The following is a 27971-nucleotide window of genomic DNA, read 5'->3' as shown; positions in this document are numbered from 1 at the left end:
ATCAGTGGTTCATACCCCCGGAAGCAAAAAAAAAATGCAATGGCTCATAGCCCCTTGAGGTTCATGGCCATAAATTATATGTACAATTTTCCTATTGACTCGCAAGCGGACAATGCCAGCGACTGTGGCGATGGAAGTCTGTGCCGTACAAACGAAAGACGTAATTGTGGCATCCACTGTTCATGTATTCCCACGCACGCCCAAGTGTGATAGCGAGATGTTCATGACCATGTACTTTCTATGGGTTAGCCGTGATGGCATGACCCCTGTGATCATTGTTGGAGACTTCAATGTGGACATTTCAAAACGAGTAAAGAAATGGATCACAGAGTTTGTGCAAGAAAAAGTTGGTTTGAAGTGACACACCAATTCAAGTCACTCAACTACACAACAACGGTCGTGTATATATTTTACTTTGACCGACATTCCGTCTTAGGGTGTAACTGAACCAATCAGTGTACATCACAGTAATCACAAAGCTATCGTCACTGTCAATACCAAATGATGAGAATAAATACACTTACCCTTGTCTCACCCTGTGTGATGTGCTGCAGCTTCGCTGGTCATCTACCTTGACAGAGTGGAATGGCTCCTCAATTCTTTTGGCACTACCATGACTATATTGCTCAAGTTCTTTTTGTTTTAAGCACAGGATTTGCGCTGTATATCTGTAGTCATTTGTCCTATTCTGGGCATCTCAAGAAGGCCGAAGAAGTAGCGGTGATGATGAAATACAATATACCTAAAAAATTGCAGAATTGAAGCCAGCTAACCAGTGCTCGCGACATCCCCATTAGTAGGAATCCTGAGTGGGACCAAAAAAATCCGTCCGTAAAATGTGCTGCTGAATGCACTGGTTTTAAACGCCTAGGAATGCATGGAGAAGATTTTAGGTGAGAGTCACATACGAGACATCAATGTTTCGGGCGCACGTTTAAGGCATGGTTACCTTGGAATTTGCGTTAATTTCGTTAGTATTTGTAAATTACATGCGTTGGTCATTGATCGGCTTCCATTCCGTAAGCAAAGTTTGACTGAAGGGTAGTTACTGAATAGTTGGTGAGTCGCAAATTATTGATAAACTTGTTAGTGATTGCCACGTCGTTTCTAACATCCACCTGTAGAATGAGAAGGTCCGTCTACTCACCCTAGCCCCCCCCCCCCCCCCGAAGAGCAAAAAAATTAACTGACCGAACACATACATAGCTCAGCTGCTAAACGCATTTTTCTTAGCACAATAAAATATGCTTACGTTGATGCTTTCTGCGCCGCTCAAGCTGGTCGCTCGTCGATAACCGTAGGCCAATATGAGGTTAGCACATAGCCATGATTTGGGGTCTCGTTTGCAGTGCATTCCGGGCCTCCCGACGCCGTTCGAGTTATACTACAAGAATTGCCCAGCCACCTTCACACAGAAGGTAGGTGCTTTCTAGTATGAAGTTTTGTTCACAAGTGGCGGGCGAGTGTGCGTTTTGGTTGTCAGAATGAGAGTCCAGATTTACAAAGTCCTTCATATGCGTGAACCGTTCGTATGAAGTGTCACTGGTGGTTAATCGTGATAATGAGGGAAGTGTGTACAAGATAAGCTGATGATAATAGTTCTTGTGAATGAAGACATTGCGACACAAAGTAGTTCGTACGTATAGCAACTGTCTGAAAAAGAAAAAAAAAAGGCACCTTCTAATCACGATATCAAACATATATTTACTTGCAATCGGTTCTGCGGAAGCCGTCATCGTGGAAGACAGTCGATGAAAGGGAAAAATGTCATCCACCCGAATTGTAGCGCGAAGCTACAAAAGAAACCCGTGCGAATTTCTTAAAAAGAAAGTTTAGGGCGAGTTTTCCTTCAACTGCAAAGGTTTCTTTCTGATAAACCCGTATGGGTTTCCTTTGTAGCTTCGTGCTACAATTCAGCTGGGGGAGTGAGTGAGTGAGTGAGTGAGTGAGTGAGTGAGTGAGTGAGTGAGTGAGTGAGTGAGTGAGTGAGTGAGTGAGTGAGTGAGTGAGTGAGTGAGTGAGTGAGTGAGTGAGTGAGTGAGTGAGTGAGTGAGTGAGTGAGTGAGTGAGTGAGTGAGTGAGTGAGTGAGTGAGTGAGTGAGTGAGTGAGTGAGTGAGTGAGTGAGTGAGTGAAACAACTTTATTTGGTCCACTATAGACGTAAGCAAACTCCACGTCGCCTGGCTAGGCCCACTCGGGGACCATCAGGTGAAACCTGACGGCCCTCTCGCGAGCCCTCTGGACTGTCAGGATTTGTGAGGTCTGATCCTGGGCCCTAATTAGCTTCATCATTTCCTCTTGAGTGAAAGGGGGACCGGCAGAGGCGCAGCCCCACAGGACATGTTCGAAGTCCGCATAATCACCACACAGAGGGCAGTCTGGGCTTGGGAACCGTTCGGGGTACATTGTGTGCAGCGCCGCAGGGCTAGCGTAAGTGCTTGTTTGCAGAAGTCTGAGAGTGACGGCCTGGGCCCTGCACAGCGAGTAGTGCGGCGAAAGTAGGCGTCTTCTTGACAGATAATTATATTTGAAGATTTCGTTGTATGAGCAGAGAGGCTCGGGTCGCCCAGGAGAGGACGCGTTGCCCAGCGCACGGTCAGTCAAACCTCGTGCAGTCGAGTGCGCCTCCTCGTTGGAGTTGATCGAGGCACCCTCAATGGTTCCAAGGTGAGCAGGGAACCAGGCCAAAGAGTGATGTTTCATGTCTTTGGCACTGTGGATGATACGTAGGGCCTGGGGAGCCACCATTCCCGTCTGAAAGGCCCTGACAGCGGCCTTGGAATCCGAATAAATCGTGTCATGTACACTGTCCGTTAATGCAAGAGCAATAGCAACCTTCTCTGCAACGCTGGAATTAGATGTGCGGACGGTAGCGCAGCTAAGGATTTTAGAATCACAGTTGATGACCACTGAGGAGAAGGCCTCTTGAACGTATGAAGCAGCGTCTACGAAGCATGTTCGGTCCTTGTTTAAGCGGGCACTGGCCAGCAGAGCTTTACCCCTGGCTCGTCTTCGTCCTTCCTTGTAGGTGGGATGCATATTTCGTGGCATCCGGTGTATGTAAATCTTGGACCTTACGTCCCTGGGCAGCTTCACAGCGTCGAGACTGACGATCGTGGGGTTACGTCCCAGCTTGCGAAGTATGGCTCGGCCCGCTGGGGTACCGGAGGGTCTGACAAACTGGGAAAATTCTTGGGCTTCAACGATTTCTTCGAACGTGTTGTGAATTCCTAAATTGAGGAAGTCTTTTGTGTGCGTTCGGATGGGAAGGCCGAGGGCAAGCTTGAAGACTCTTCTAATTAGGGCATTGATCTTGTTGCGCTCCGATACGAGCCAGTTGTGCATAGCCCCTGAATAAGCGAGGTGACATAGCACGAAGGCGTGGATAATCCGGATCAGATTGTCTTCCTTGATTCCGCGGTACCTGTTGGCGATTATTCGGATCAGGTCGAGGGCGCTTTCGGTCTTGGAACAAATGCGTTTGAGGGCGGCTCCGTTGGCCCCGTTCGACTCGATAAACATTCCTAGGACCCTGATAGTGTCTACTCGCGGTACTGGGGAGCCCTTACCGGTGAATAATGTAATATGGCTCTCTGTCGCTGGCTTGCAGGACCGGTGTGAGGCGCCTCTGGACCTGTGCTTGTAGAGCAAGAGCTCGGATTTAGCGGGCGAGCCCCTTAGCCCGATGGGGATAAGATACCGCTCCGTCACATCGATGGCCTCTTGCAAAGCACCCTCGACCTGCCCTTCACATCCACTGGAGCACCAGATGGTGATGTCATCCGCGTAGATCGTGTGCTTAATGTTCGGGATTTTGTTCAAGGCCCTCGACAGGTTGATCAGGGAGATGTTGAACAGCGTTGGGGAGATCACCGCCCCCTGAGGTGTTCCCTTTCGCCCAAGCTGCATTTCGTGGGTCGAAAACTTGTCAATCTTGAGTCTGGTGGACCTTGAGAAAAGGAAGGAGCGCACGAAATTGTACGCCCGTTTGCCGACGTTACACTCTGTCAGGCTCTTCAGAATAAAGGCGTGTGATATGTTGTCAAAAGCCTTTTCCAGATCCAAGCCGAGAATTGCCTTAGTGTCGGCGGAGCTAGAGTCAATGATCTGGTGCTTGATCAGTCTCATGGCGTCCTGAGTCGAAAGCCCCAACCGAAAGGCAATCATGTTGTGTGCATAGCATTCGTTAGACTCGAGATGGTCAGTGAGGTGGTTAAGCATGGTGTGCTCAGCCATCTTTCCAACACTCGACGTCAGGGAGATGGGACTTGGATTGTCGATGCTCGGCGCCTTACCTGGCTTCGGTATGAGTACTGTGTAGGCTGCTTTCCAGCTCTTGGGAATGAGGCCGCTGCACCAGATATCATTCATCTTGTGCGTAAGAAACTCGATTGAGGCGTCGTCGAGATGCTTGAGCATTTTGTTGGTGATCCCGTCAGGCCCAGGGGCAGATCTGCCGTTGAGGGATGCGAGAACTCGCTTGACCTCAGCCACGGTAAAATCCTCGTCCATAGATGGTACGTCACGCCCTTCGTACTCGGGAAACAGGGGGGGCACCGGATCGTCCGTGGCCGTCAGGTACTTGTCTATGAGGTGCTCCGTGACTGCCTCATCTCGAGTCGAGAAGGTGGCCAAATGGACAGCTTTCGCTAAAGATCGCTTCTGGTTGGACTTGGTGTTGCCATCGTGCAGTAGGTGCCTAAAAAGACCCCAGCTTTTACCGTTCTTGAGCTGGCCCGCCACCGATTCGCACAGCTCGTCCCATTGCTGCTTGCATAGCACCTTGCAATGAGCTTCTACCATCTTGTTTATATCGGAAATTTTCTTGCGTAGTCTTCTGTTATGGTGCTGAGTCTTCCATCTCGCGAGCAGTGCCTGCTTGGCTTCCAATAAATGCGCCAGCCTACTGTCCATCCTCTCCACCTCCAGATCGGTTGTCACCTCCTTGGTGGCTCTAGCCGCATCCTTCTTTATCTCGTCGCACCAAGAGTCTAGGTCCATATCATCGTTGAGGACGCGCTCGGAGCAGTTGACTCGGAACAAGTCCCAGTCAGTGAACCTAAATGTCCTCGTTTTGTTACGGGCAGCCTTTATCACCGCTTCGATGATGCAATGATCGCTACCGAGGTTCATGGCTGTGTTGGTCCACTTGACGTTTTCCAGGTTCTTGACAAATGTAAGATCCGGAGTCGTATCTCGGCACACCGAGTTCCCTCTCCTGGTTGGAAAGTCTTTATCGGTTATCAGCGTATATAACATCTTCCTCCGTTGCCGCGTCCCATATGTCTCTACCCTTCGTATTGGTACAATAGCGCCACGCCTGATGCTGGGCATTAAAATCCCCCATGACGACTAGAGGCTGACAGCCGGCCAAATGCACGGCCTTCTTGAGAATACCACCAGGCCTGGCTCTGTGAACGCTGGGCCTGCAGTAAACATTCAGTATGAAGATACTGTTTCTTCTTAAGCGCTGAGAGGGGGGTCGACAAGGAGTTCGGCCATGACGTACTCGATCCCATTGTCCGCGGGACCAAGGTCTCACTGAAGGCACGTGAACTTTTTACTGACCAGGATAGCGACCCTCCTTCCTCTTTCAGTGGAAACCACCGTAAGGAAACCGGGGAGCTTGATAGGTGATGATGTGATCGTTTCTTGCAAGGCGATTACTTGGGGTTTGTCCCTTACGCTTTTTAGGCATTGTCGCAGGGTCGCCCGTTTGCTGACGAACCCTGAGCAATTCCACTGCCACATTGTTATGACGTTAGTTCCGTTATCCATGCTTGGGCTTGGGAATAGATTGCGAAAGTGCCGCATTCATAATGGCACCCTCCATTGGTGAGGCAATGACGCTGGGGGACAATTTTTCTTTCATATATTTACTCAACTGTCAATTGAAACAATTTATTACGCATACCGGAAACTATCCCCGGCATTTGTTTACGATAGGAACCTTCTTAAAGGAATAAGAAAGTACTGTGCAACAAGAGCTTTCATAGTGGGGAGTTGGTGCGTTGAAAAATTCTCAGTGACACACTTGAAGCAATAGCTAGCAACAACGTCTGATGCGAATAGCGTTTGTGACACATACATACATACATACATACATACATACATACATACATACATACATACATACATACATACATACATACATACATACATACATACATACATACATACATACATACATACATACATACATACATACATACATACATACATACATACATACATACATACATACATACATATAGTCGTGTGTGTGCGTGTGTGTGTGAGTGTGTTGTCCTACCGTCGAATTGGCAGGTGGATCATCGACTGCAACAATTGTGAGCTTTCTGACACTGGGTGGTATGCGGGAAACTTATTCTCGGGAGATCACTTTGAGCTACACGTTCACGTGACGTAACATCCGTCGCGGTGCCTCACTTTAGCAACATGTTTCTGTTAAAGGGCTCGTCACCATATTTGGAAAATGCAAACAAATGCGCATGGTGAGTATATCACGCGCTGACGAGCGTGGCTTCAAAGCGCCGCACGGCTCTAAGGTAACCAGAATTTCAAAAGGAAAGCCCGTGCTCCTTTATGCCAGAAAAGCAGTCACACACGTAAACACATCTCCTCTACGTCAGACGCACTGCCTGCAATGTCGTCGATTATGGATCATGACTTCGGCAAATTATCCAATGCGAAACGCGCAAAATCGACCCTGGGAGTGCGCCGCGAAGCAAGAATAGAGAATGGAAAAAAAAAGGTCGGGCTCGTGACGTAAACGTGGCGCGGCTCCTCTGCTCTAGCATGCGAGATGGCGGGGAAGAAATGCATCTTGCGATAGCTAGTCAAGACAAAGGAAGAGAATTTCCATCTATATTGGCTGTGGAGTTCGTCTACTGCCAGCATGGCGACGCGACGTTTGCTTCTCTGGTCTCCTGTAATAATGAATTAATTCGAAAAATTATTGGGGTAGAAGGATCCCTATAAGCCGGTTCACAGCTTACAGTGTACTATTTCAAAATTTTTGATGAGCCTTGGTGAGGGGTCCTTTGATGCCACATTTCCGTTTCTCGTACACAGCCAGTGCAGTCGACAGCTACACGTCGCGGAATGAACGCTGAGGCTCCTGGACAAAGACGCGCGAGCGACGAGTTGGCGAAAGGTCATTCGCTAGTCTTTACGCTGGTCATTTATTTTGCGTGTAGCGAATATACGTTAAGCAAGGCAGGTAGGAGACATACGCAAAGGCCTTCAGCTGAAGTGCGCGACATAAGTACAGAGGAGCTGTAGCATCCGCAGGTTCTCTCAGAGTCTGTTGTTCGCGCCTGTCTTTTCTTATTCTTTCTTTTTTTGTTTTCAGAACAATGTTTAGTTTCACCCAGAGTCAACTAGTCTAGCTTTCGGCTCTCGCAGCATGAGAAGAACCGTAACAGGAAACGCACCCGCTCGCGATTACCTTTCGTTACGTCTGGTTTCGCTGGTTTATGCAATAGGTGCACATTGAAAGTGATTTCGCTGAAAATCATTTGTTCTGAATATGGCATAGAGGAGACTTTCCTACCTGGTAGTGTGCATTCCGCAGTGTCACTGCTCAATGAGCAGTACTCCGCTGAATTCCGGTGACCTAAGAGTAACCTACAGGGAAAAATCTCACTGCGGTGATCCGTGCTAGTGCGTAGTCCGCATAGCAGTCTGCTAGCATGGTGGGCGTCCGCGCTAACCCGGTCCCACCGTTCGTGCGTGCCAGCGGCCGGGGGTCGGACCGGCGCGGCTCCCGTGCGAGGTTCGCTGTCTGAGATCCCGCACTCGCTACTCGCAGCCCAGGCAGTTCCGAACGGCGACGCCCTCCAGCCTGCGGCCTACCCGACGCTGCAGCCCTTCGCAGGCATCCGTGAGTCGCTCTGTTTTATGCTTTGCGTTCGGCGCTTAGCGCCCACCACGAAGGCGCACGCCAATGGCCTCATTCAAGCGAATGTAAGACACAGAAGGCCCATAATGCTTTGTGCAACTTGTTGAGGAGGTTAACGCACATGTACCTAGCTTTGCTGCAAGCCCGTTCGCTTTCCTTGCAGACCAGCAGGCGGCAATATATCTCAAGGACATCGCCAATGAGTAGCCTCCGAGGTAAATCTGAGCACAGTGCTGAGAAAGTACGAGGCTCACGACACCCGCGACACGCGATGGTTACTCCCGTGCTCATTAGAGCGTTGTGTGTCTGCAGCCTTACCCTCGCGCCCAGGAATTGACGTATTTATGCCCGTGCACTGGCCGCGTGGCAGCGGGAAATCTCAGTTACGTCTCAAGCAGAAAGCCTGGCAAAATGATAGCCTTCCACATCAGGTGAAAAGGCTCGTTCTTGCCGGATTTAAATCGAGAAAAGGTCGCATGCCCTTGTCTCTTCCTAGCTTGCAATTTTTCGTGTTCTATGTATTCACACGTGGCATTGTTTAGGTTTTTCTGGGGATTGTTTTTCACCGGCTGACCACTGTTACAGAAATTTTCGCTTGGCGCAAGGCTCTTGTATCGAAACTTTCTCGAATGTTATCGCCGATATTGTAGCAAAATGATCTGTCCAATCGCATTGCGTGCGCCAAGCCGATAGTGGTGTAGTGATTCAGTGGCATAACGGTTCTTCATTGTCACGACAGCGTGACACTATAAACCCTCCCAGCCTATGTGTCCATGTGAATTTCCAAAATAAAACACGTTGGCCGCTCACGGGCATTCACAGTTTCTTCATGTAGCGGTGCTGGAGCTTTGCTGTCTAAAGCGCCATCACCTTGCAGGATATTAGTATACCGCGTGCAACTGGTCCTGTACGAACGTTCCTTTTTATGTCTGCTTAAACCCAGAACTGAGGGAGACGACGACAAGCGCTGATGCTCGGGCTTTACGCATCACGTATTCAAAACAGTGTTTATCGAGTCAGAAAGTCTCTCTGTGAAGCACAACGTCCTGCGCTGCAACAAATTGCGGATTCTGTATGTGTGATGTCCTCAAACATTGTCACTCGTGTAGCGAGCTTTTTAGAATACAAAAATTTATAACTTAGAATGGCATGCACGGTGAGTGAGCGCGAGAGACTAGCTGCACGAGCTTCAGCGTTCCTACGGCCGCACTAATTCGGTATCGGTCGCCAGAACACGGACGCCTAAAAGGGTGAACTTCTAAAGAAGCTAGAGCGTTTGGTGGTGGCTGCCGGCCAGCAGACGAGCTAGCCTCCTTGCCGGTTCATTAACAAGGCGCAGCCTGTAAAACGCGCACCATGTGGGCTTCCTACGTGGCTGGCTCTGGGGGGGCGGCGGCCTGCTAGGGGGCCTCTGGTCGGCAGTTATGAATTGCGAAAAGCTCATTAATGTGCTCTTTGCCGAGGCCTGAAAGTGTACAATTTGCATATGCTAATTTTGCGACGCTCTTTGCAGCCGCGGGTACAGCTTGTATGCTGCAATGTATTTAGACATCTGACATCCCTTTACTAGAGCTGAGATATGCTCAGCTCCTCTTGCGCATATGAGTAAAAGGCAGTAACACAGGGAGTAATATATTAAATGCATGCTGTGCTTGCCGGGCTGCGGCACTTTAAGGCCGGAGCCGTCCAAGTTTGAGTCAGTGCGAAGAGCAGTGAGCGACTTTAATGTGACGGACGATACGATTGTCTGCTGGCACTGAAGCACAATCAGCTGAAAGACCTCCTTTCCTTTACAATAACAACAGAAAACACGATTAGCGAGGCTTTTAAGCTTTCAACTCATGGTCTTTAATTGCAGTATCTGTGGTAACTCTGTCAACGTAATTTACGAAATGCGGGAATTACGGAGTAGCATTAACATTGTTTTTGCTGTTAGTTTTGTCATAGGCTACTATGAAAGTGTGTGAGCAATAGTTATCACTGTTTTCGGAACGTATACAACAGAATACACGCTGCCAACTTTATAATAACAGAAGCATCTTCTGCGTGATTTCCCGCCGTGGTACATTTCACAGTCTAACAGTATTGCTTTCTTGTATTGTATTCTGGTGCTAATGAAGGTGTTCATTTTTCTTTTCTCCCTAATGTGGTGGAGCGCAACAGCATCGCTTACGTTTACTACATCGAACACGTTCCGCGGAGAAGTGGCTGACGAAGTCTGACAGCATAAACCTGCCTCCGCTATCATCACCGCCACTCCATTTACGTTTTTGTTCTTGTTTTGTTTCTCGCATTTCTTAGAGTTGGGTGTATCTTTCTACATTTGTGGGATAACCAGCGCTTCAGAAGCCTATTTCCGCATGCTACAACATTTAATAAACAACAGAAGATGTTGCGTGAACCTTGTCAACGGATAGCATTAGTTTGCTTCTATCGAAGTTCTTTATGATTTTGGGAAGCTACCGCACAAGAACACGAGACTTGAAGAAAAAGACAACACGAAGTGGTTCGTGTTGTCCCTTTCTTCAAGTGTCGTGTTTTCTTGCGGCAACTTCTCAAAATCATGACCGACTGGTCTACACCCACACTCTGCGAAGTTCTTTAGTCGCACCATTTGAGAAACGAAAAAGTTCGATTGAGTGTCCAGCCATTTCGGGTGACATCTCCTTCCTAATTGTTGCTATCAGAATGACGTACTCCTTCTCACTAAAACTCGGAGACGTATTTGTGGTGGTAACAGTGGATGCTTGTGTAAGCCTCTTTGACCACGAGCCAAAGCTCCGTATTCATAAAAATCTTCTCGCGTAAAACGGTCTCCTTAATATACGGGAACGCCGGCCGCTGCGGTGGCCAGTCGCGGACGGCGCTTGCGTAAAGGAGATACTGGGATTAGAGCGCAAAAAAATAAAACATGCAGAAACACACACAACGAAGTGCACAACCCAGGGTCCCATTACCGCCTTTTGCACTGTACCAACGAAACTTGAGGAGGTTTGTAACCTGACCGGATGGGTTCAATATCGCCAAGTGTCGTGTTATGTTCGTCTTTAGCGTGGTGACAGAGTCCGCTGTTATCGCTTTTCATGCAAGGCCTAGCGGTTAGTCAGCACTTTGCTCTGGGAAAGGCATCGAAAATCTTTTGAGACCGAGATCGTTCTCAGGGCTTCTATGGTGCGCCTGCATTCGACAAACCTTCCTTACATCGTTATCGGTGCTGCAGTCGTGCCGTCATTGCAAGTAGTAGGATGCATTTTACTGGCAGCCGAGGAAGCGCTCTGGCGTCTGGGAATATTTGCGAGTATACGGGCCCAGTTTCTAATGCGAGGGTCGAGCGCGAAGAACAGTGCCGTCTACAAGTCCATACTGATTAGATGAGTACGATTCGCCAGCTAAACTAGCTGTAGCGTTAGTCGAATTTAAAGATACCTTGAAATAAGCTTTTTCTGACGCCTCTCCACCCGATCCGTCATTCGCACTGATTGTTCGACCCAGACCAAAGCGCTAGATGATTTTCGTCCTAGGAGCAGCGCTGTTACCATCATTGGGCAGGTTTTGATTTCACGGCGCGGCATACGGACCTCCGTGGAAAAATAAATAGTGGTTAAACCAAACGTTGGTATAGATGTCCGTGAACATATATTTAGTTTCACGTAAAAGAGCTTCACCAACTTCAACATTACGCCGATAACTTCTATTTGTTCGTCGACCGCTGCTTGACATTAAAATCAGTTGTTGATTTTGTTTTATCGCACGACTGTTCCCTTGGTACACTAAACATCAACTTGTCAACACAAAAATCCGTTGGTTTTCTGTAAATGTTTAGCGTGTCTTAGTCATCATGCAGGTCGGGGTAAAGTTATCTTCTTTTCTATTGAATCAGAAACACTGATAAAATTTGACCTCTCTGGCCAGCAGCAGTGCTCCGTGGTTGCGGTATAGGGTGCAAGCGAGAGTCGCAATTGTGGTCCTCTTCCCGCAGCCACCTACCCTGCGGCGTATGGCCAGTTCGCCCAAGCCCTCACGCAGCAGCCGGCGGTGGTCCCCCAGACTCAGCGAGAGGGTAAGCCCCACGACGCAGCTTACATGCGGAGCTCTTAAGGATCTCGGTGTTTGCTTAGTCTTCCAGAAACGGCGGATATCGTCCGGTGTGCATCAAGCGCGTTACACAGGGCTCTAGGAGCACTACTCTTTGGTGTGCCGTCATGGTGCCTCCCTGCGTATAAGATGGCGAAACATCGGTACAAGACACTCCACGTGGTGGTTTAGTAACAAACGGCGTGTTCATGATTGCGTTGTGGCCACTTGCTCTGCCACTTCAGTTAGAACAGCCCACAAACATCTTAGGAAGGCGTTTTTGTTTTTGTTTTATGACCGAAGTGACTATGAGGTGGAGATTTTGGTGGAGTCACCCAGTCATCGGACATAGATAAAGCATGGATTCTTTTAAGAGATGAACTGATGGCTTTAATGGAAGAGCGCATCCATTCCAACCTTTTAACTAGTAAGCGCCGGAATGACAAACCCTGCGTAAATAAAGAAGTTTGAAGACTAATAAACAAGAAACACCGCCTGTATGCCACATGCATAAGAAATCACAAGAAGTGTGTTTTCCAATAAATGCGCCGCATAAGCTGCAAAGTCAACCAAGATATCACAGTAAACAAACAAAATTACATTTCTTCGCTGGATTCAAGACTAAAAAAAATCCCTAAAATATTTTAACTTGTTTAAATTTGTTAAAACTAACGGCGAGGAAACGATCACCGTCCCTAATTTTTTAGTCGATGATAAAACGGTGTCTGATCATTATGAGAAAGCTTGCTATCTTAATTCCTATTTTAAATCCGTGTTTTCTTCCTCATACACGAGGCCACTCCCTGAAATGCATGAAGTAGCCTACGAGAAGATGCCCATGATTACGGTCACTTATAACGGTGTTCTCAAGCTACTTTCTGATCTAAAAAAAACAAATCTGCTGCAGGTTCTGACAGCATCCACCTTCTGGTAACCAAAGCTTGCTCTCAAGAAGTTGCTTATTTCCTAGTGGTTTTGTTTAATAAGTCATTACACAGCTGCTCAATTCTACCACAATGGAACGTAACTGATGTAGTGCCCATTCATAAAAGCGCTCTCAAAAATACACTATAGAACTATAGGCCCATCTCTCTAAAATGCGTGTGCTGCAAAATAATTGAACACATAATCTACAGTTCTGTTATAAAACACCTTCAAATCATTACTTTCTTTTCAAATGTCCAACATGGATTCAGGCCTGACTTGTCATTCGCGACTGAATTGGTACAATTCTGCCATGATCTCTTACTCTTCCGGCATAGGTTACCAGGTAGAGCGTATTTTTGGACTTCCGAAAGATCTTTGATACCGTTCCTCATGCCTTGTTGTTACATGAATTATCATGTCTCTCTATTCATCCTGCTATAGTCAACTGTATCAGAAATTATTTTACTAGGCGAACGCAGCATGTTTTAATCTACTTAGTTAAATCAACTCGCGTCACTACTGTAACTTCTAGCGTGCTCCAAGGGTCTATTTTGGGGTCGTTGTTATATTTTAGTTTACGTTAATGATATTGCGCAAGGTCGTCAGTGCGAAGTGCCATTGTATGCGGACGACTGCGTAATTTAGAGAGATATTCAATATGATCACGCCGTTATCAGCCTACAGAGTGATTTAAACGCGATTCAAGGTTGGTGCTCGAAGTGTGGCATGTCTTTAAACAGTGCAAAGTGTCAACTGTATTTCACCTGCAGGCATCTCCCCGCAAGATCCGTTTATAATTTGGATGGACTGCCTCTTGAACGGGTTGAACGTTATAAATATCTTGGGGTCTGCTTACCAGAAAATTCTAATTTCACGAACTAGCACACTAAACCACAAGGCGCTGATTATTGACCATGCTATGACATCAACCTATCCACTATGCGCCAACATGTCGGCTGCGGAAACCAACCGAGTGTGCTCCGCTGGCATTGTGGCGTGCTGTTGCCCGGACTTGCGTGCAGTCGGGCGATGTGTTGGCCCTGCTATGGCCGAGCACTAACGCTCATGCGTCGCGCCCACTGTTCGCCGCTGCGCAGGTCCCGAAGGCTGCAACCTGTTCATCTACCACCTTCCTCAGGAGTTTGGAGACGCTGAGCTGATGCAGATGTTCATGCCCTTCGGCAATGTGATCAGCGCCAAAGTCTTCATCGACCGTGCCACAAACCAGAGCAAGTGCTTTGGTAAGGCCGTCTGTTTTGTAGACCGTCTATTTATTTATTTATTTATTTATTTATTTATTTATTTATTTATTTATTTATTTATTTATTTATTTATTTATTTATTTGTCTGCAAAGTTCGTATTTGTTTCACTGCGTGTCTGCGGCTCAGACCACGAAACTTTAGTTCTATAAGTGCTGACCTCATGTGCGACAGTCATGCGGCAGAGCAGTCGCTGAACTTTCCGACGTTGAATTGCAGTTGTCATGTAAGAAATCTGCATACTGTGTACACTGTTTTGTTCTTGGGTTCCAATACTTCTATTTATTACCTGTGCCACACGGGCGAGGTTAATGCCATTAAAAGTTTAAGATCTTAAGTTTCTTAATGCCATTATATTTCGATCGCTGCCACACGCGCATACTTATTGACATTAAGCGTTGAGATGGCGATAGCTGCAGTGAAACGTTTATGCTTGCTTGCCAATCGTAATACAATAAAAAAACAGTTATCTAGGGAGCAGATGTTTAAGAGATGGCATGAGAAACATTAATGGGCGTATTGTATCTAGTTTACTTTAGGAATGTCATTGTTTCGCCCAGCCGTAAACTGTTTGAAGCCAAAGCTAGCTCGACGCCTAATCCATAGCGTAGACAAAGCATTGAAATTGGAAAAATAGCGCTCACAGCTTCAAAGCTCTCAAGCAGCGATCCTGAAGAATTTGACCGTGTGCTCCAGGTTGTTCTGGCTTATGTGCTTCTTCGAGTCAAGCATCGTCAAGAAGAAGGGTTGAAATCCGGGCCTGTTGGTACATACTTCAAGGAAAAAAACCAGTCAAAAAGCACAAAGGACAAAAGGAGAAGTTCGCACCACAGCTGTGCGTGAACTTATTGTTTGTAGCTGCAAAGTTATTGTTTATAGCTGTAGTTTGTAGCTGTGCGTGAACTTATTGATCACTGCAGTCCTGTAAACTTCCAGAATGCATGTGGTATGTCGGTGGATGTCTTTTTAGAGCTCTTATCCTTTTATCTGTCATCCACTGTTGTTGAATTCAAAGGCTCCTTGTTCCTTCAGAAAAAGGAATATGTATTTGCTCTAGTGTTGCTCCAGTGCTCTCCCAGATATTTTTAGCAAAATTTGACAGGAAACTTCAAGGCTTCCTTCAAAAGAAGCGTGTATGCAAAGTTTTTAGGTATGTGGACGATTTTTTAGTACTTTTAGAGCTTTTACCTAATAACACTCTGCCCGCAGCAGTAGACAATGTATTGACATCTTTTAAAGCTTCTTCAAGCGCTCTTAATTTCACTCATGAACTTCCTAGCAATCATTCCATCAGGTTCCTAGAACTGCAACTAACATTCTTTGATGACGGGCACTTATGCTGGATGTTTTCACCTAGGGGAAAGAAAGCTCTTTTACCATTTGTATCTGCACATTCAAAGATTGTAAAAACAGGGATTGCAATGAATTGTTTCCGCAATGCACTCGAAAGAAGCTGTCACCACGCTATTGAAAGTAGCTTTGACGCGCAATTCCAACGTTTAGAAGCCGCAGAGTTCCCTCCGCCCCTTTTGAAAGCGGTGGCTGAATCGCTGCTTCAGAGGCCAAAGAAGGAACGTACGAAGCTAGTAGATGGTGGGGAAACTGAGCGTAGGAAACTTGAAGTCATGCCGTATGTGCATAAAGTGAGCCACAACATCAAGAAGGTTGCCGCCAAGCAGGGAGTAAGTGTTGTGTTTTCTGCCCCTTGTAAGCTTTCGGGTCTGTGCTCGCGTATTTCTCGAGGCAGGGCAAGGAACCACGTTTGCACAACGCAGCATGAAAACCGTTTTACGGCATGTGTCGCAGGGGTTGTGTATAACTTCCCTCTCACATGCGAAAGATTTTACATAGGCCAAACCGGTCGATGTATTAATGACCGCCTGCGTGAGCACCACTCCTCCCTGGGGTCAGATAACGGTGCAAACTTGCCTCGCCATTGCAATGAATGTGGTTGTTACCCTTTGTTCAACAGGTCAACGATTCTTGGTAGGGGCAAGGGCAAAGAAGAGCGAGAAATCCTGGAAGCGTACTACATCAGTTTATTAGGTGACGACTGCATTAGTTTAACCTCGGTGCGCTTACTTCAAAAAGAATTTGCATTTCTAGGTCGGTCATGATAGAAGCGATATCTCGTCTTTTCATGCTCTGTGATTAGCGATGATGCGGTTACGCATGCTCTGCTGGCTTTACTGAGACTACACAGATTCTAATAAAGCTCAGTTGATAGTCCAGTCGTTGTAGTGTGAACTTCTCCTCTTGTCCTTTGTGTTTTTTGACTGGTTTTTTCCTTCAAATCGTCGAGAAATTCGAAGGCTTCAGTATGAGGCCAACAAGGCAAGGAGCCGCCGCCGTGCAATCGAACAGCCTCTCTTGGCTAACGCGCTCACGATTAGTACTCTGGTCATGCGTAGCGGCAAGATCGCCTGCTGATCTCTACGAAAATATAGAGCTCCTTTGTTAAAAAATTGAAGAATACATTAGTTGTTTTTATCTACAAGTTAGCTTAATATCGTCAGAATGTGGTCACCACGGCCACGGCGGGGACATTGGAAACGAAAGTGCGCATTCGACGGCCAAGTGAGTTGTAATAATTCTAAGAACGCACTACGCTGCGAGAATGAGCAATTTTTTAAAGAAACTGAAGAATATAATAATTGCTGTTCACTAAGAATCCGTTTAGTCTTGCCAGTATGTGGAGACATTGGGAACGAGAGTACGCATTTGATGGCCAAGTGAGTTACGAGAACGCCCTACGTCGCGAATGGCATTAAACTTTAATGCCATTAAGCATGTCTGTGTGGCACCCCACGAATGACATTACAGTTTACAGCATTAGCCAGTTAATGTCATTTTCTGCGCCCGTGCAGCAGGGGTGTAAGACCTGTTTCATAAATGAGCACGCAGTTCTTACTTGTGCGTTGTAGCAAGTACCACGCTGCCGTGTAGGTGGGCAACTGTTTGCCGACGGTCATATCCCTGTCTGCAGGCTTCGTCAGTTTCGACAACCCAGCGAGCGCACAGGCCGCCATCCAAGCAATGAACGGCTTCCAGATCGGCATGAAGCGGCTCAAAGTTCAACTGAAGCGTCCCAAGGATGCCAACAGGCCCTACTGAGCGCCGGCTATGCCGCGCGCTGCCTCATAGGGCGCCCATAGGGGTGAGGTCATCCTTGATTCGCGTTTCACATCGCGGGCTTAGAATAGCTTAATGCTTCGTTTGGCGCGGTAATGTTTTGCGCAGCTTCTGTCACTGCTGGCTCCTGCAATGTGTATAGCTCTTAATCGAAATAACAAAACTATGAGAACAAATGCAGCATTCACAGCACCAGCACGAATCACAGTGAACGCCTGTGCCGGAAATATTGATATACTTAGATAACGCAGCTAGTACACGGCGTTCTGAATATTGTGTCCGATAACCCTTATGAGAGAATGATTACGTTTGTGATATCTATTTCGTAAATATGGTACCCTTGAGACGAAGTGTTTAATAGCGCTTACCAAAGGCGAACAGAGTCACTTGCAACTGCCCTAGCAAGCTTTCTCGAGTGCTTGATCTGGCCTTGATGGTACAGTTGAGACCGGTGAGACGCGACCACCTCCAGGGGCCGCTGTTCGTCCAGAGGAAAGCGCCGTAATAACGCGTAGCCCTCCCTGTGCTCACTTCTATATGTTCAAGACCGCCTGGCTGAATCTAGATGGTGATAGAATTTATAATGGTTTACTAGTCTCTGTAGCAACCTTGTTGGCCCATCTCACGAGCACTTTCACATATTGTATCCTTCACAATTGAACGTTTTTGAAAAACGGAGATCATTGCGCTAGCTATGTCTTGATTAAGTGCATTTAATTAGTCAAGTTAACATGCGTCGTACTAAAAATGTTTACCATTTGAATATTAGCCTACGTTGAGAAAAATTGAAAATTGTTGTTTAATGCAGTGTCTTCATAAAAGCAGTTTCGTTATTCAACATGCGGGAAAGCAGTGAAAGATGCCGTACTCGTATGGTTATGTAGTAGTAAAGTAGCACTGCTCATATCCATAGGTTATTTTTTTGCAATTATTTATCATTTAGCTGACGAGCATGTCAAGAAAACAGTGCATTCGTGGACATTCGTGTAGTTCAGCGGAATGCTATTGCTAAACTAACTCAGCACAGAAACAAAGAGAGAAGTTATGCGCTTTTCTGATATTGTACCGAACGTGCTAAATGCATGCCCAACCATTAAACAAGTCGAGGAAAAATTGACTTTATTAAGGTATTTAACACATTGCGTTCAGTAGCCTGCGGCGATACAGTCGTGATATACATCACGCGCTGAAAGTAGCGGTCTCTTTTGTTCGTGCTATTTGAATAGCGTTCCCATACGTTTCGATACCCGTAACTGTAGTTCTCGCACTTTCCAGCTAGGAATGTAGCGATAACTGTAAAGATAACCATATAGGAAATCGTGCTTATCTGAACGCTTCACCACCCTCTTAATGCAAGGGAGGGAAGTGAGTGAATGTGTCATAAAAAGTTGTAGCATAGAAGACAGTTGAGTTGTGACAGCGAAACCTGACTGTCTGCCGTCCCGACCCAGGGCTGCTGACCACTCAGCCCTTCTCTACTCAGTGCCTCTCTTCGGTTAACTCACGGCCCCTATCCCCACCAGTAAGTGGGTGTGTTGTGCTTTGTGTTGGTGGCGTGTGCAGAGTGTACACATATACCCCGACTGTAGTTTCGTACATGCCCTCTGTTTGATTTCGACGCACGGCGCTTCTTTGGTTCGTCTGTCTCCACGCTCTCTCTCTCTCTCTCTCGCCTTGCTGTCGTCTGCTGACGTCCGCGCGGGCTACCGTTTACAGTGCTACCAGTCTCCTTACGACCTCATCCCTCGTGCGTGCCGTAGCGAAAAGATGCACGTTTGCGGTTTCACCCGACTGCAGTGTGCGCTTTTGCCAGCCTGGAATCGGGACTCGCGCGCAGTCTAGGCGTGGACTGCAGCCCGTTTCCAATGCCTTCCTGACCAAGACTAGGGAATTAGCCGCGGACGACGCGTCGTGGATCCAATTGGCTCGTCTGGCAAATACATCCTTCGCCGGTAGTTGTGTAAAATGCTACATTGCTGGCCTATCGTTTTAGTGTGAATGGATGCTATGGCTAATGTGTACCTTGTAACGGCAACGTAGGCTTTATGGTTTCCCCTTAGAGATAGCCAATGCGTGACAAGATGTCGTGCAGTGTGACTTCACTAGGGACACGGGCTTGCACAGACAACTCGCCGTCAGGTGCGTGAGATTGACGTTTCTCAGCCAGTTGTATTCTTTTACATTTACGACCAGTAAAACTGAAGCAGGAGCATCCGACCAGAGCATTTGACTTGACTGGCATTAGCTACCGGCATCACGCCTTCCCATCAGTGGTAATTGTTTCTTCAGTGGTGTCGCTCGTGAAACTTCCAAATAGCAGTAGAATATCAAGATGCAAATGTCGTGGTATTCTAAAAGTAACTTGAGTTTGAGTTTATTCAACCACATGGCAGGTACATAAGAGTGCACATGGACATGGTTAGGTGTGATGGGAAAAAAAGCTGCATTTCACAGCTTGACAGGCCCGCTCACTCCGAAAACAAAATTTCAAAATTACAAAATTAAAGGCAGCGGAGAGCGGCAATATAAGATGAACACGCATGTAGCCCGTCAGAGCAAAGCGTAAAGGAATATTCTCAAATATATAAAAAATATTAAACAAGAAAGCAATTGATAATTGCATGACATTAATTAACCATCACAACAATGACCTAATATTACATGAATAGCACATTCAGGACATCCTATGTAGTGTATCAGTTTTGGACAAGATACGTAAACTTTCAGTTGTTAATTTCCATTTGTTCAGTAAACTCGGAAGGCGGAAACGTAATGTTTGCATTCGATAATTAGTACGAGGACATGGTACATACCAGTTCTCTGTATGTCGAGTGAGGCGACTGGCCGAATTCGGTTGCAAATCAGCCACTGTACGTAAGAGGGTACTTCCTCTGCGTATTTCTGGTTTAAATGTTGACAAAAGCTGGTCTTCGTAATAACTGTTTACTCTTAAAATTCTGTACTTTATAAATAATGAAGCGGTGTGTGCGTTATGTGATACACCTTCAATACACCTCAGGGCATATTTTTTTTTGCAGTACGGCCAGATTATTTAATTATGCTTTAGAGCCTGTCGACCAAACCAGATGACAATAGTATATATGTGAAGAAAAAATGGCGTTATATATATTAGTTTTTGTTTTACAGGTAATATATTCTGACACTGGCGCAACACACCTAAAACTCTGCAATGTTTATGGCTCATGTGTTCAGTACGGTGATTCCATGCCATATTTTCGTGAAAGAGAACACCGAGAGTCTTATCAGTTTGGGAAAATTCAATTTCGTTATTATTAAGCGTTAGCTTGAGAGACGTTTCGTAAAATTTGGATTTCGCACGGAACAGTACAGCCTTGGTTTTGGAGCAGTTAATGTGTAGTCAACTTGCAATAGTCCATGCATATATTTTATTTAGTACATCATTTGCAGACACCATGAGGTCATCAGCCATTTCACCAGAAGAACATAGACTGGCGTCAACCGCGTAGATTACGTAATCTACAGAGCTGTCCATTTGTCAAATATCATTAATACACATATGAAATAACAGGGGTCCCAATATGCTGCCTTGGGGTACCCCATTCTTGACTTTCATGGGTGATGATAGCTCTCGGTTGAGTGATACGCACGGTTGCCGATTTGATAAATAACCTTTTATTAAAGTTAATATGACACCACGAACTCCATAACATTGGAGTTTTTGTAACATTGTAGCTTGAGTTATCCTGTCAAATACCTTGGAGAAATCTATGAATATTCCTAGGTAAGTTTTTTTGCTTCCATATTCCTTAGAATCAATTCCTTTTGGTGAAGTAAGGCACTTTCGGTAGACAGGCCTGACTGAAAGCCGAACTGTGACGACGTAATAACGTTATGTCTATTAAAAAACTTAGACAGTCGAATGAAAATAAGCTTTTATTTATTTTTTATAGTACTTACTTTACACATATTACTCCGAATGCTTAAGATTCACAATTGAGCAGTATCTAGAAACTGACGGAGATGTATTTTGTCTCGCTCCTGTTCAGAGGTGACGGATGGTCGTGCGGACTTTCTTGCGAAGCGAACCCTCGCGGGCGCACCGCGCCGGCGTTCATTTCGTCCTCCCGTCGACGCAGCTCACGGCGCGCCGCGCGTCCGGAGGAAGTGCGAGCACGCATGGCCGCTCTCGTAGTCGCTGCCAGGTTTCAGCTCATTCGCGAGTTCCTGGACTGTCAAGACGCCGCAGTTAGCGAGCTCCGTTCTTGATGACGAAGATGCGCGCAGATGCCGAAAACCTGGTTTCCTGCAGTGAAATTGTCCCAGCGTGAAAATTCTCCGCGAGTTTCCCATTTTTTCAGTAGTCGCGCATGCGGAAACGGGGAAGCGTGGAGCTGTATGTCTCTTCGTGCTGAGTCACCTTGGTCACCGGCTTTGTCCTGCTGAGATCGTTGTTGTGTCGCTTGGTATCGTTGTGTGAAGTAGAGAACTGCTTAAACGGTGGAAGACATGCCTGACCGCTGCTTGACGTAGCACTGCGTGTACAGTTAGATGTGGCACTAATGTCTGCTTGCGTACTTGCATGCGCTGACGGGCTGTCAGTTCACGACACGAGTGCTGGGTGATATGTTCGTGTTGTACTGGCTCACTGGGGCGCGAGCAAAAAAAGCGAAAAGGTTTACGCATTGTTACTTGAACGACACATTAGAACTTGGAAACGCAAATTTCGGCTGGTAGAATGTACCGATTCGTTTCGGTCTATTTGTTTTATTGCAGTAGCAACCATATAGACAAATCCTAGACATCTGAAGTGGCATGCAAGGCATGGGCAAACCTCACTTGAATCCATTAAAGAGCCTCTCTCGCTCTCTCTCTCTCTCTCTCCCTCCAGGCGAATTTTCGTCATCGCCGTCATGTTCCTGGCAGATATTTGCGAAGACTTTGCCGCGTGCAAGAGATCTTTCGTAGGTGCCAGCAAGGCACCGTTCCCTCTGTACCCGCCAGAAGTTGCCACACGGGCAGCGTCGCAGCGCCGCGTAGTAGCACGCGCAATGTTTCGCACTCGCGGTTAGCTTGAACATCGTTCGAGGAGTGGTAGGCGTTGTCGTTGCACATCCGACTCGTCACTCATACGCACTGTAGGGGCCAAGAAATGGGTGCATTTTTTCCAAGTTATTGCCACAAATAAACTTTTAGGACTGCAATATAGCAACTGATGTTGAAAGGGGAAATTACATTTTGAAAAGACGAGAAGAAACGGTGTTAACTGCGGGGCCCGTTTTTTATTAGGCACACCAAGGACAACACAGGGGAAATTACTTGTGCCTAATAAATTAAATAAAGAAACGATAGATTAATGGAAATAAGAGTGGATGAAAAAACAACTTGCCGCAGATGAGCAATGATCCCACAGCCTTCGCATCCACAACCACAACCTTCTGGTAAAGTGAAAACAATATTAGCAGGAAGTATCAACAGTCATTAAGGACGCACAAAAAAAAGAAGGAAAAGATCGAAAAGGCATTCGGTTCGTGAGGAACCCGTTGACCGCGCAGCATAGACCTCTGCGGCTGAATATAGAAGAGGCCCCAAACGAAAGCACTGCCAATGCGTCGTCCTTCGAGCGACGCTACAACTTTTCTGATTATCCACCACCAGCCGATACAGATGGCGACCTAATTAAGCGGAGCGTCGTTCGGACCATTGACGCGGCACGAAAGGAGCCTGAACCCCGCCTCCATCCCTGGCCGCCTGCGCTGTGCACAAAAGCGCCGGGGGCGCAACACGTGGCGTCTTAGCCGAGCGCTCTGCCTTTGCGCTGTGGCTATAGTGTCGGCAGTCGTGCGGAATCTGCATCTGCTATATTCCTTGTCGGCTGCTTAATGTTGGTCTGCGGACAACCGCTGCACACAGCTGACTATAAATTTTGCTATAAAAAAATAAATTATGGGGTTTTACGTGCCAAAACCACTTTCTGATTATGAGGCACGCTGTAGTGGAGGACTCCGGAAATTTTGATTACCTGGGGTTCTTTAACGTGCACCTAAATCTAAGTACACGGGTGTTTTCGCATTTCGCCCCCACCGAAATGCGGCCGCTGGTGCCGGGATTCGATCCCGCGACCTCGTGCTCAGCAGCCGAACACCATAGCCACTGAGAAATTTTGCTATAGATTTTACGATAAGAGTAACGCAGCCAACATAGCACGCGAACAAAACACATAAGGATGTCGCGTGTTCATTTATTGCAGACCACGGCATGCACTCACGTGGCACACTTGCTTTCGCAGGTTCCAGTGTGAAAGCGTTTTAGGCAAGTTTGCTATAGATTTTAATTAATTTTTAATTGCTAATTAGGTCCAAGTATTATGAAAAGACCGTGTCATTAAATGTCGGCTGCGGAAAATCGTCGATTTTATTCCCGACCATGCGAGTACCTTTGCGCGGAAATTGAAAGCTTCCTGCTCTGAACCAATCTTGATGCTAGCTCCCGCTTTTCATTAATAAGATCCCGACGCCAGCGACATCGTTACTTTATTTTTATACCTGCCCGTTGCGATTATCGTAAGAGATGGCGGCCGCCTGCTATTCGTAAGCTCCAACTTACGAATAAAATCGCATTGGACGCCGTCTTGTGAAAGAACTGCTTTGCTGAGCTGACATTAGGAAAAGGATATTGGCGTCATGGCTCAAACATAGCCGTGGCCGAGAAGCGAAGAGTAGCAGTAAATCAGTAACGAATATAGCGACAATTGACGTTTTGAAAATTAAAGTACGCCGAGCGTGGCCTCTGAACACGTCCGATTTTGCTTATCCAAAAAACAAATAAATAATAAGAGAGAGAGAGAGAAATACGTGTTGTCGTCGTTGTATTCCTGGAGCTATCCAAAACGTTTCGTTTTACGCAAAAGACCCGCATGCCTACTTTGTCGATCATCGTGTCCAGCCATTTTTATACTCCAATAAATTATTAAATAATAAGTTGTTTGTGGTTAGCCTCAAACATGTGATCGTGGCCAACAAAGATCTGTCCTCTCAGTTCCCCTTCTTCTCGTTGAAAGATTTTTGTAGTTCTGAATATACATCCTAGAATTCAAGTCGAATTAGCGAAATAAAAGCCAAGTATTGGGACTTCTTTTTATAGCATTTTTTAATTGCTATGAAATTTCGTGCTTGCATATATGTGCTAATGGAGAATATTTTATTCATTCATGTGGCACCATAGTGTCCCATCTCAATTGATCAAGAAAATATTTAATCCCGACGAAAAAAAAAGAAAAAAGAGAGAAACGTCAGATTCTGTTATAGTTCCTGCATTTGTTATATCATCACGTAACACATGCTCCGTAACATGGAAACAGCGCAACGCATATGCGCTATAGATTTGAAGCTAGTGGCGTTGAATGGCTTAATTTTCTGGTAGCACGTAGTTGGCGTGGAAACCTCAAGCACGTCGCCAGGTGCACGTCATCGCCTAGCCCGGCACAGTACATATACGCCGCGCGAATCAGTTAAGGAGACATTCACTTCGAGCGTTTGCTAACACGCTGCACAACGTAAGAGGACATTCTGTAGGGAAAAAAATTGCGCGGTACAGCATATGTTCATATTACATAGCGACAGAAATGGGTGGTTCGTCACGTACAATAATTTTAGTATGCCTTAACTGCAATTCCGTGGACGTTGTGGCATGTTTGCGAAGAAGCAAAGCGGTAGCGATCGGCGGTCTTTCGATTTGTCGCTTTGAATGCGGTGCACTCTATGGACAACACAAGGCCAAACACACCTGCTCACTGGTGTCGTTGTTTTCAGTATTGTGAGCATGTTGTGGCGTTCTTTCTTGCACGTTTATGCCTGTAGAGCGCAGCACTTGTTTATAGTTCTTGTTTCGACATGCAAGTGCTAAACCGGATTGCACTCGGTTGGCAAGCTTGTTAACTGGCGCTGAGATTTTTTTGTTGTACCTAGATTAGTTGCGTGTTCCGTTCAAGTTATATTTAAACGAAGAAAGTGTTGCGGCACCGTCATTCTGAGAAGCTTCCGTCACTTATAAAGTTTTCACTGAAAAATTAGAAACGTCTAGACAAACGTCTGCATTGCTGTGAATCGAAACTTACGAATAGTACTTGCCACTAAGAAGGTTTGCCATGTAATTCGTAAATGTCTGTTAACCTAAACACAGTTACATGAACTTTTTTTGTTTGACTAGTTTTTTTTTTTTATTGCGCATGCCTTATGATGACATTCTTGGATCCAGAATGGTTCAATTTGTGTGCAGATGCAAAGATATAACTGATAAATATTTATCCCGTCGGGGTTGCAAAAGGGATACAGTGGTGGTAAATTTTTCATCTTTGTCTCAGACAAAATGGTTGGTAGATATGTTGGTGAGAAGTCAAAGGACATGCTTAATAATAGAATACTGGTAAACGCAGGTCCAAGACGGGACAAAAGAAAGTCACAGAAGCACAACACAAGCGCACAGCATAGCGCTTGCACTGTGCTTCTGTCCCGTCTTGGAATTACGCTTATCAGTATTCGATTGCTAAGCATGAACCACCTAGCCTAGCGACAAATTTTGTTCTCGAAGAAAACTGTCCGCGGTGTCTCGCAAAGCAGAAGCCGCCCGAACAGCGCGATAGAGACAGCTGGGTGAATGTCACGTTGTGCAGCGCAAGAAAACGGAGGACAGTCACGTGGGTGTCTGTGCTGTGTTTCTGTCTCCGTCCGTCTTTTTGTGCTGAACAAGATAAACACCGTGATGCGATGCAAGGTGGGGAACTGAACGTAGAAGTTTAACCCTTTGCCGCATGAAGAGGGCTACCTCAATGAAAAGGGCTAAAGAGGTAGTAGAGGGGTCTGGCACTTCTTGGAGGCGCTTCCATCTGCTTGTAGTCTTGCTATAGCACAGCAACGGACCGCCTAGCTTTGTCTCGGTAGGTCTTGCTTCATGAAAGCTTTCGTTTTCTTTTCCTTTTTTCTTTCAGATGCCAAGCGTTACAAGACCTTGATGGCAATGCCTGTTTTTCGTGGGCGATTGGAACTTCAGAGTTGTAGCTAGACGAGCAGTGTACTATAGCCGCCGCCACTGAGCGCGTCTTAGACGGCAGGGGTGAGAGCAGTGTTAGAAGGTTTGTTAGTTGGCCGGAAACAGAAAATAACGCTTCAGGGCTCAATGAACGCATCCTTTTCGGCTTACCAGAAGAGCTTCTACTGTTACTACTACGAAAGGCGCGCGAGAAACAGTATGACAAGTAGTCAGTATAGCCAAGTAGGTTTAGTAGCCAAACCCAGCCAAGCCTTGACACAGTGTATAAGCTTTTACCAGTGTTTACTTCAAGGACATGAAGGCGCAGGAAGGGTGCGAGGCGTCAGTTCTAGAGGCTGCGTAGCCGAGAAACTTATTTCCAGGTGACGCACTTAGTCTTGCTGTGAATACTCGACGCGCCGAGAAGGGCAGGCTGAGGCGACGCGCGAGGCTTAGCGCCAGTTCGCTATTCTCTCTTCCCTCGCCCCGCTTCGCCGCCTCTGCCGCCCCCTGGTGGGCCTTTCCCGAAAGACGACGATCAAGCGGAAGCAAGAGACGACCACTGCGCGCGCCGTCGGCACCCAGCTCTGCTCGGGAAAGGCGCGCCACACGGGAGCATCCATATCAGTATCGGCGCTGGAAGTGCCATCGCCATCGCTGCGGCGCCTGCGCGCGCCCTCTTGCGGCCTGGTTTGGCACCGTGACTGTTGTGCGAGTGCGCGCGTGGGCCACTTCTTCCTTCTCTGCACTCTCCGGCCGCACTGCGCACTTCCTCTCCACAGACAAACACACGTACACAGAAGCACACGCACGAACACACGCTCACTCAACACACGGGTTTACACGAGTACACAAATGCATTTCGCATGGCCCGACGAAGGAGGACCTGCGCATGCGTGAAACCGACTCTGTTGACAAGTGCGTCTCAGCAGCGCCAAGTTCTGTAGTTGATCTAGAGATGTAGTATTAGTAGCGGTCACCTGTACATACGAAGAAAAACAAGCGTAAACACAGCAGTATATACAATACACTAGCGTACTGATGATATATATATATATATATATATATATATATATATATATATATATATATATATATATATATATATATATATATATATATATATATATATATATATATAAAATATGTGTGTGTGTGTGTGGGGGGGGGGGTGGTGTTTCAGCTAACTTTAGCCTGAGTTTAAAAATATACCAATGCACTCTAACAAGACGCGACCAAATTCATGCTGCTCACTTTTGTATGTAATGTGTCACGCTATATTTTGTATTTTGCTTAATTAAATGATTAGTCAAACTTCTGCAGCAACGAAGCTAGGAAAAAAAATTACAATTAGAAAGTTGTAGAGCGGTCTGCAAAACGTCTGAATAAACAGTTTCTGTCTTTCTATGTATTAAATACTATGTTTCTGAGCTTACTACCGATGCTCGCGAAATGCGGGAAAAAAAAAGAACAGCACATGCCCGCTTGCGCGTCGTCATTGCACTGCTCCCAAGCGTTCCGCGCACCAACAAACATAGCACTTAGCCGGGTATGCTGCCACTGCGTCTGCTTATCGCTATCATGAACCGCCGCGAGGGAAGCACATCGCTGGCGTAAATCGAACAGCCAACGCCTTCGTCACTGCCCTGTCGCCTTTTAAGTGGCAACA

General features: G+C 46.5%; 1 protein-coding gene across 9 annotated transcripts in view; it reads left to right on the top strand.

Annotated features, from left to right (window-relative positions):
* The window catches only part of bru3 (bruno 3), a 1518741-nt gene extending 1491404 nt beyond the window's left edge, over window positions 1-27337 (top strand). For 6 of the 9 annotated variants that reach the window (XM_070537813.1, XM_065432508.2, XM_065432506.2 and 3 more), the window contains 6 exons: window positions 1350-1418; window positions 7814-7885; window positions 11883-11963; window positions 14002-14145; window positions 17151-17321; window positions 26262-27337. In XM_070537813.1, the coding sequence (XP_070393914.1) occupies window positions 1350-1418; window positions 7814-7885; window positions 11883-11963; window positions 14002-14145; window positions 17151-17278 (494 nt within the window). In that variant the 3' untranslated portion in view covers window positions 17279-17321; window positions 26262-27337. Of the gene's footprint in view, window positions 1-1349; window positions 1419-7813; window positions 7886-11882; window positions 11964-14001; window positions 14146-17150; window positions 17322-18747; window positions 18818-22166; window positions 22480-26261 lie in introns of those variants that run through there. The other 3 variants (XM_065432504.2, XM_065432505.2, XM_065432510.2) reach the window with 3 other exon arrangements.
* Window positions 27338-27971: the final 634 nt, after the last annotated feature.

Source organism: Dermacentor albipictus, chromosome 4, assembly GCF_038994185.2.
Source record: "Dermacentor albipictus isolate Rhodes 1998 colony chromosome 4, USDA_Dalb.pri_finalv2, whole genome shotgun sequence".
In the NCBI taxonomy this organism is placed as follows: Eukaryota; Metazoa; Arthropoda; class Arachnida; order Ixodida; family Ixodidae; genus Dermacentor; species Dermacentor albipictus.
This window is presented reverse-complemented; position numbering and strand designations above follow the sequence as displayed.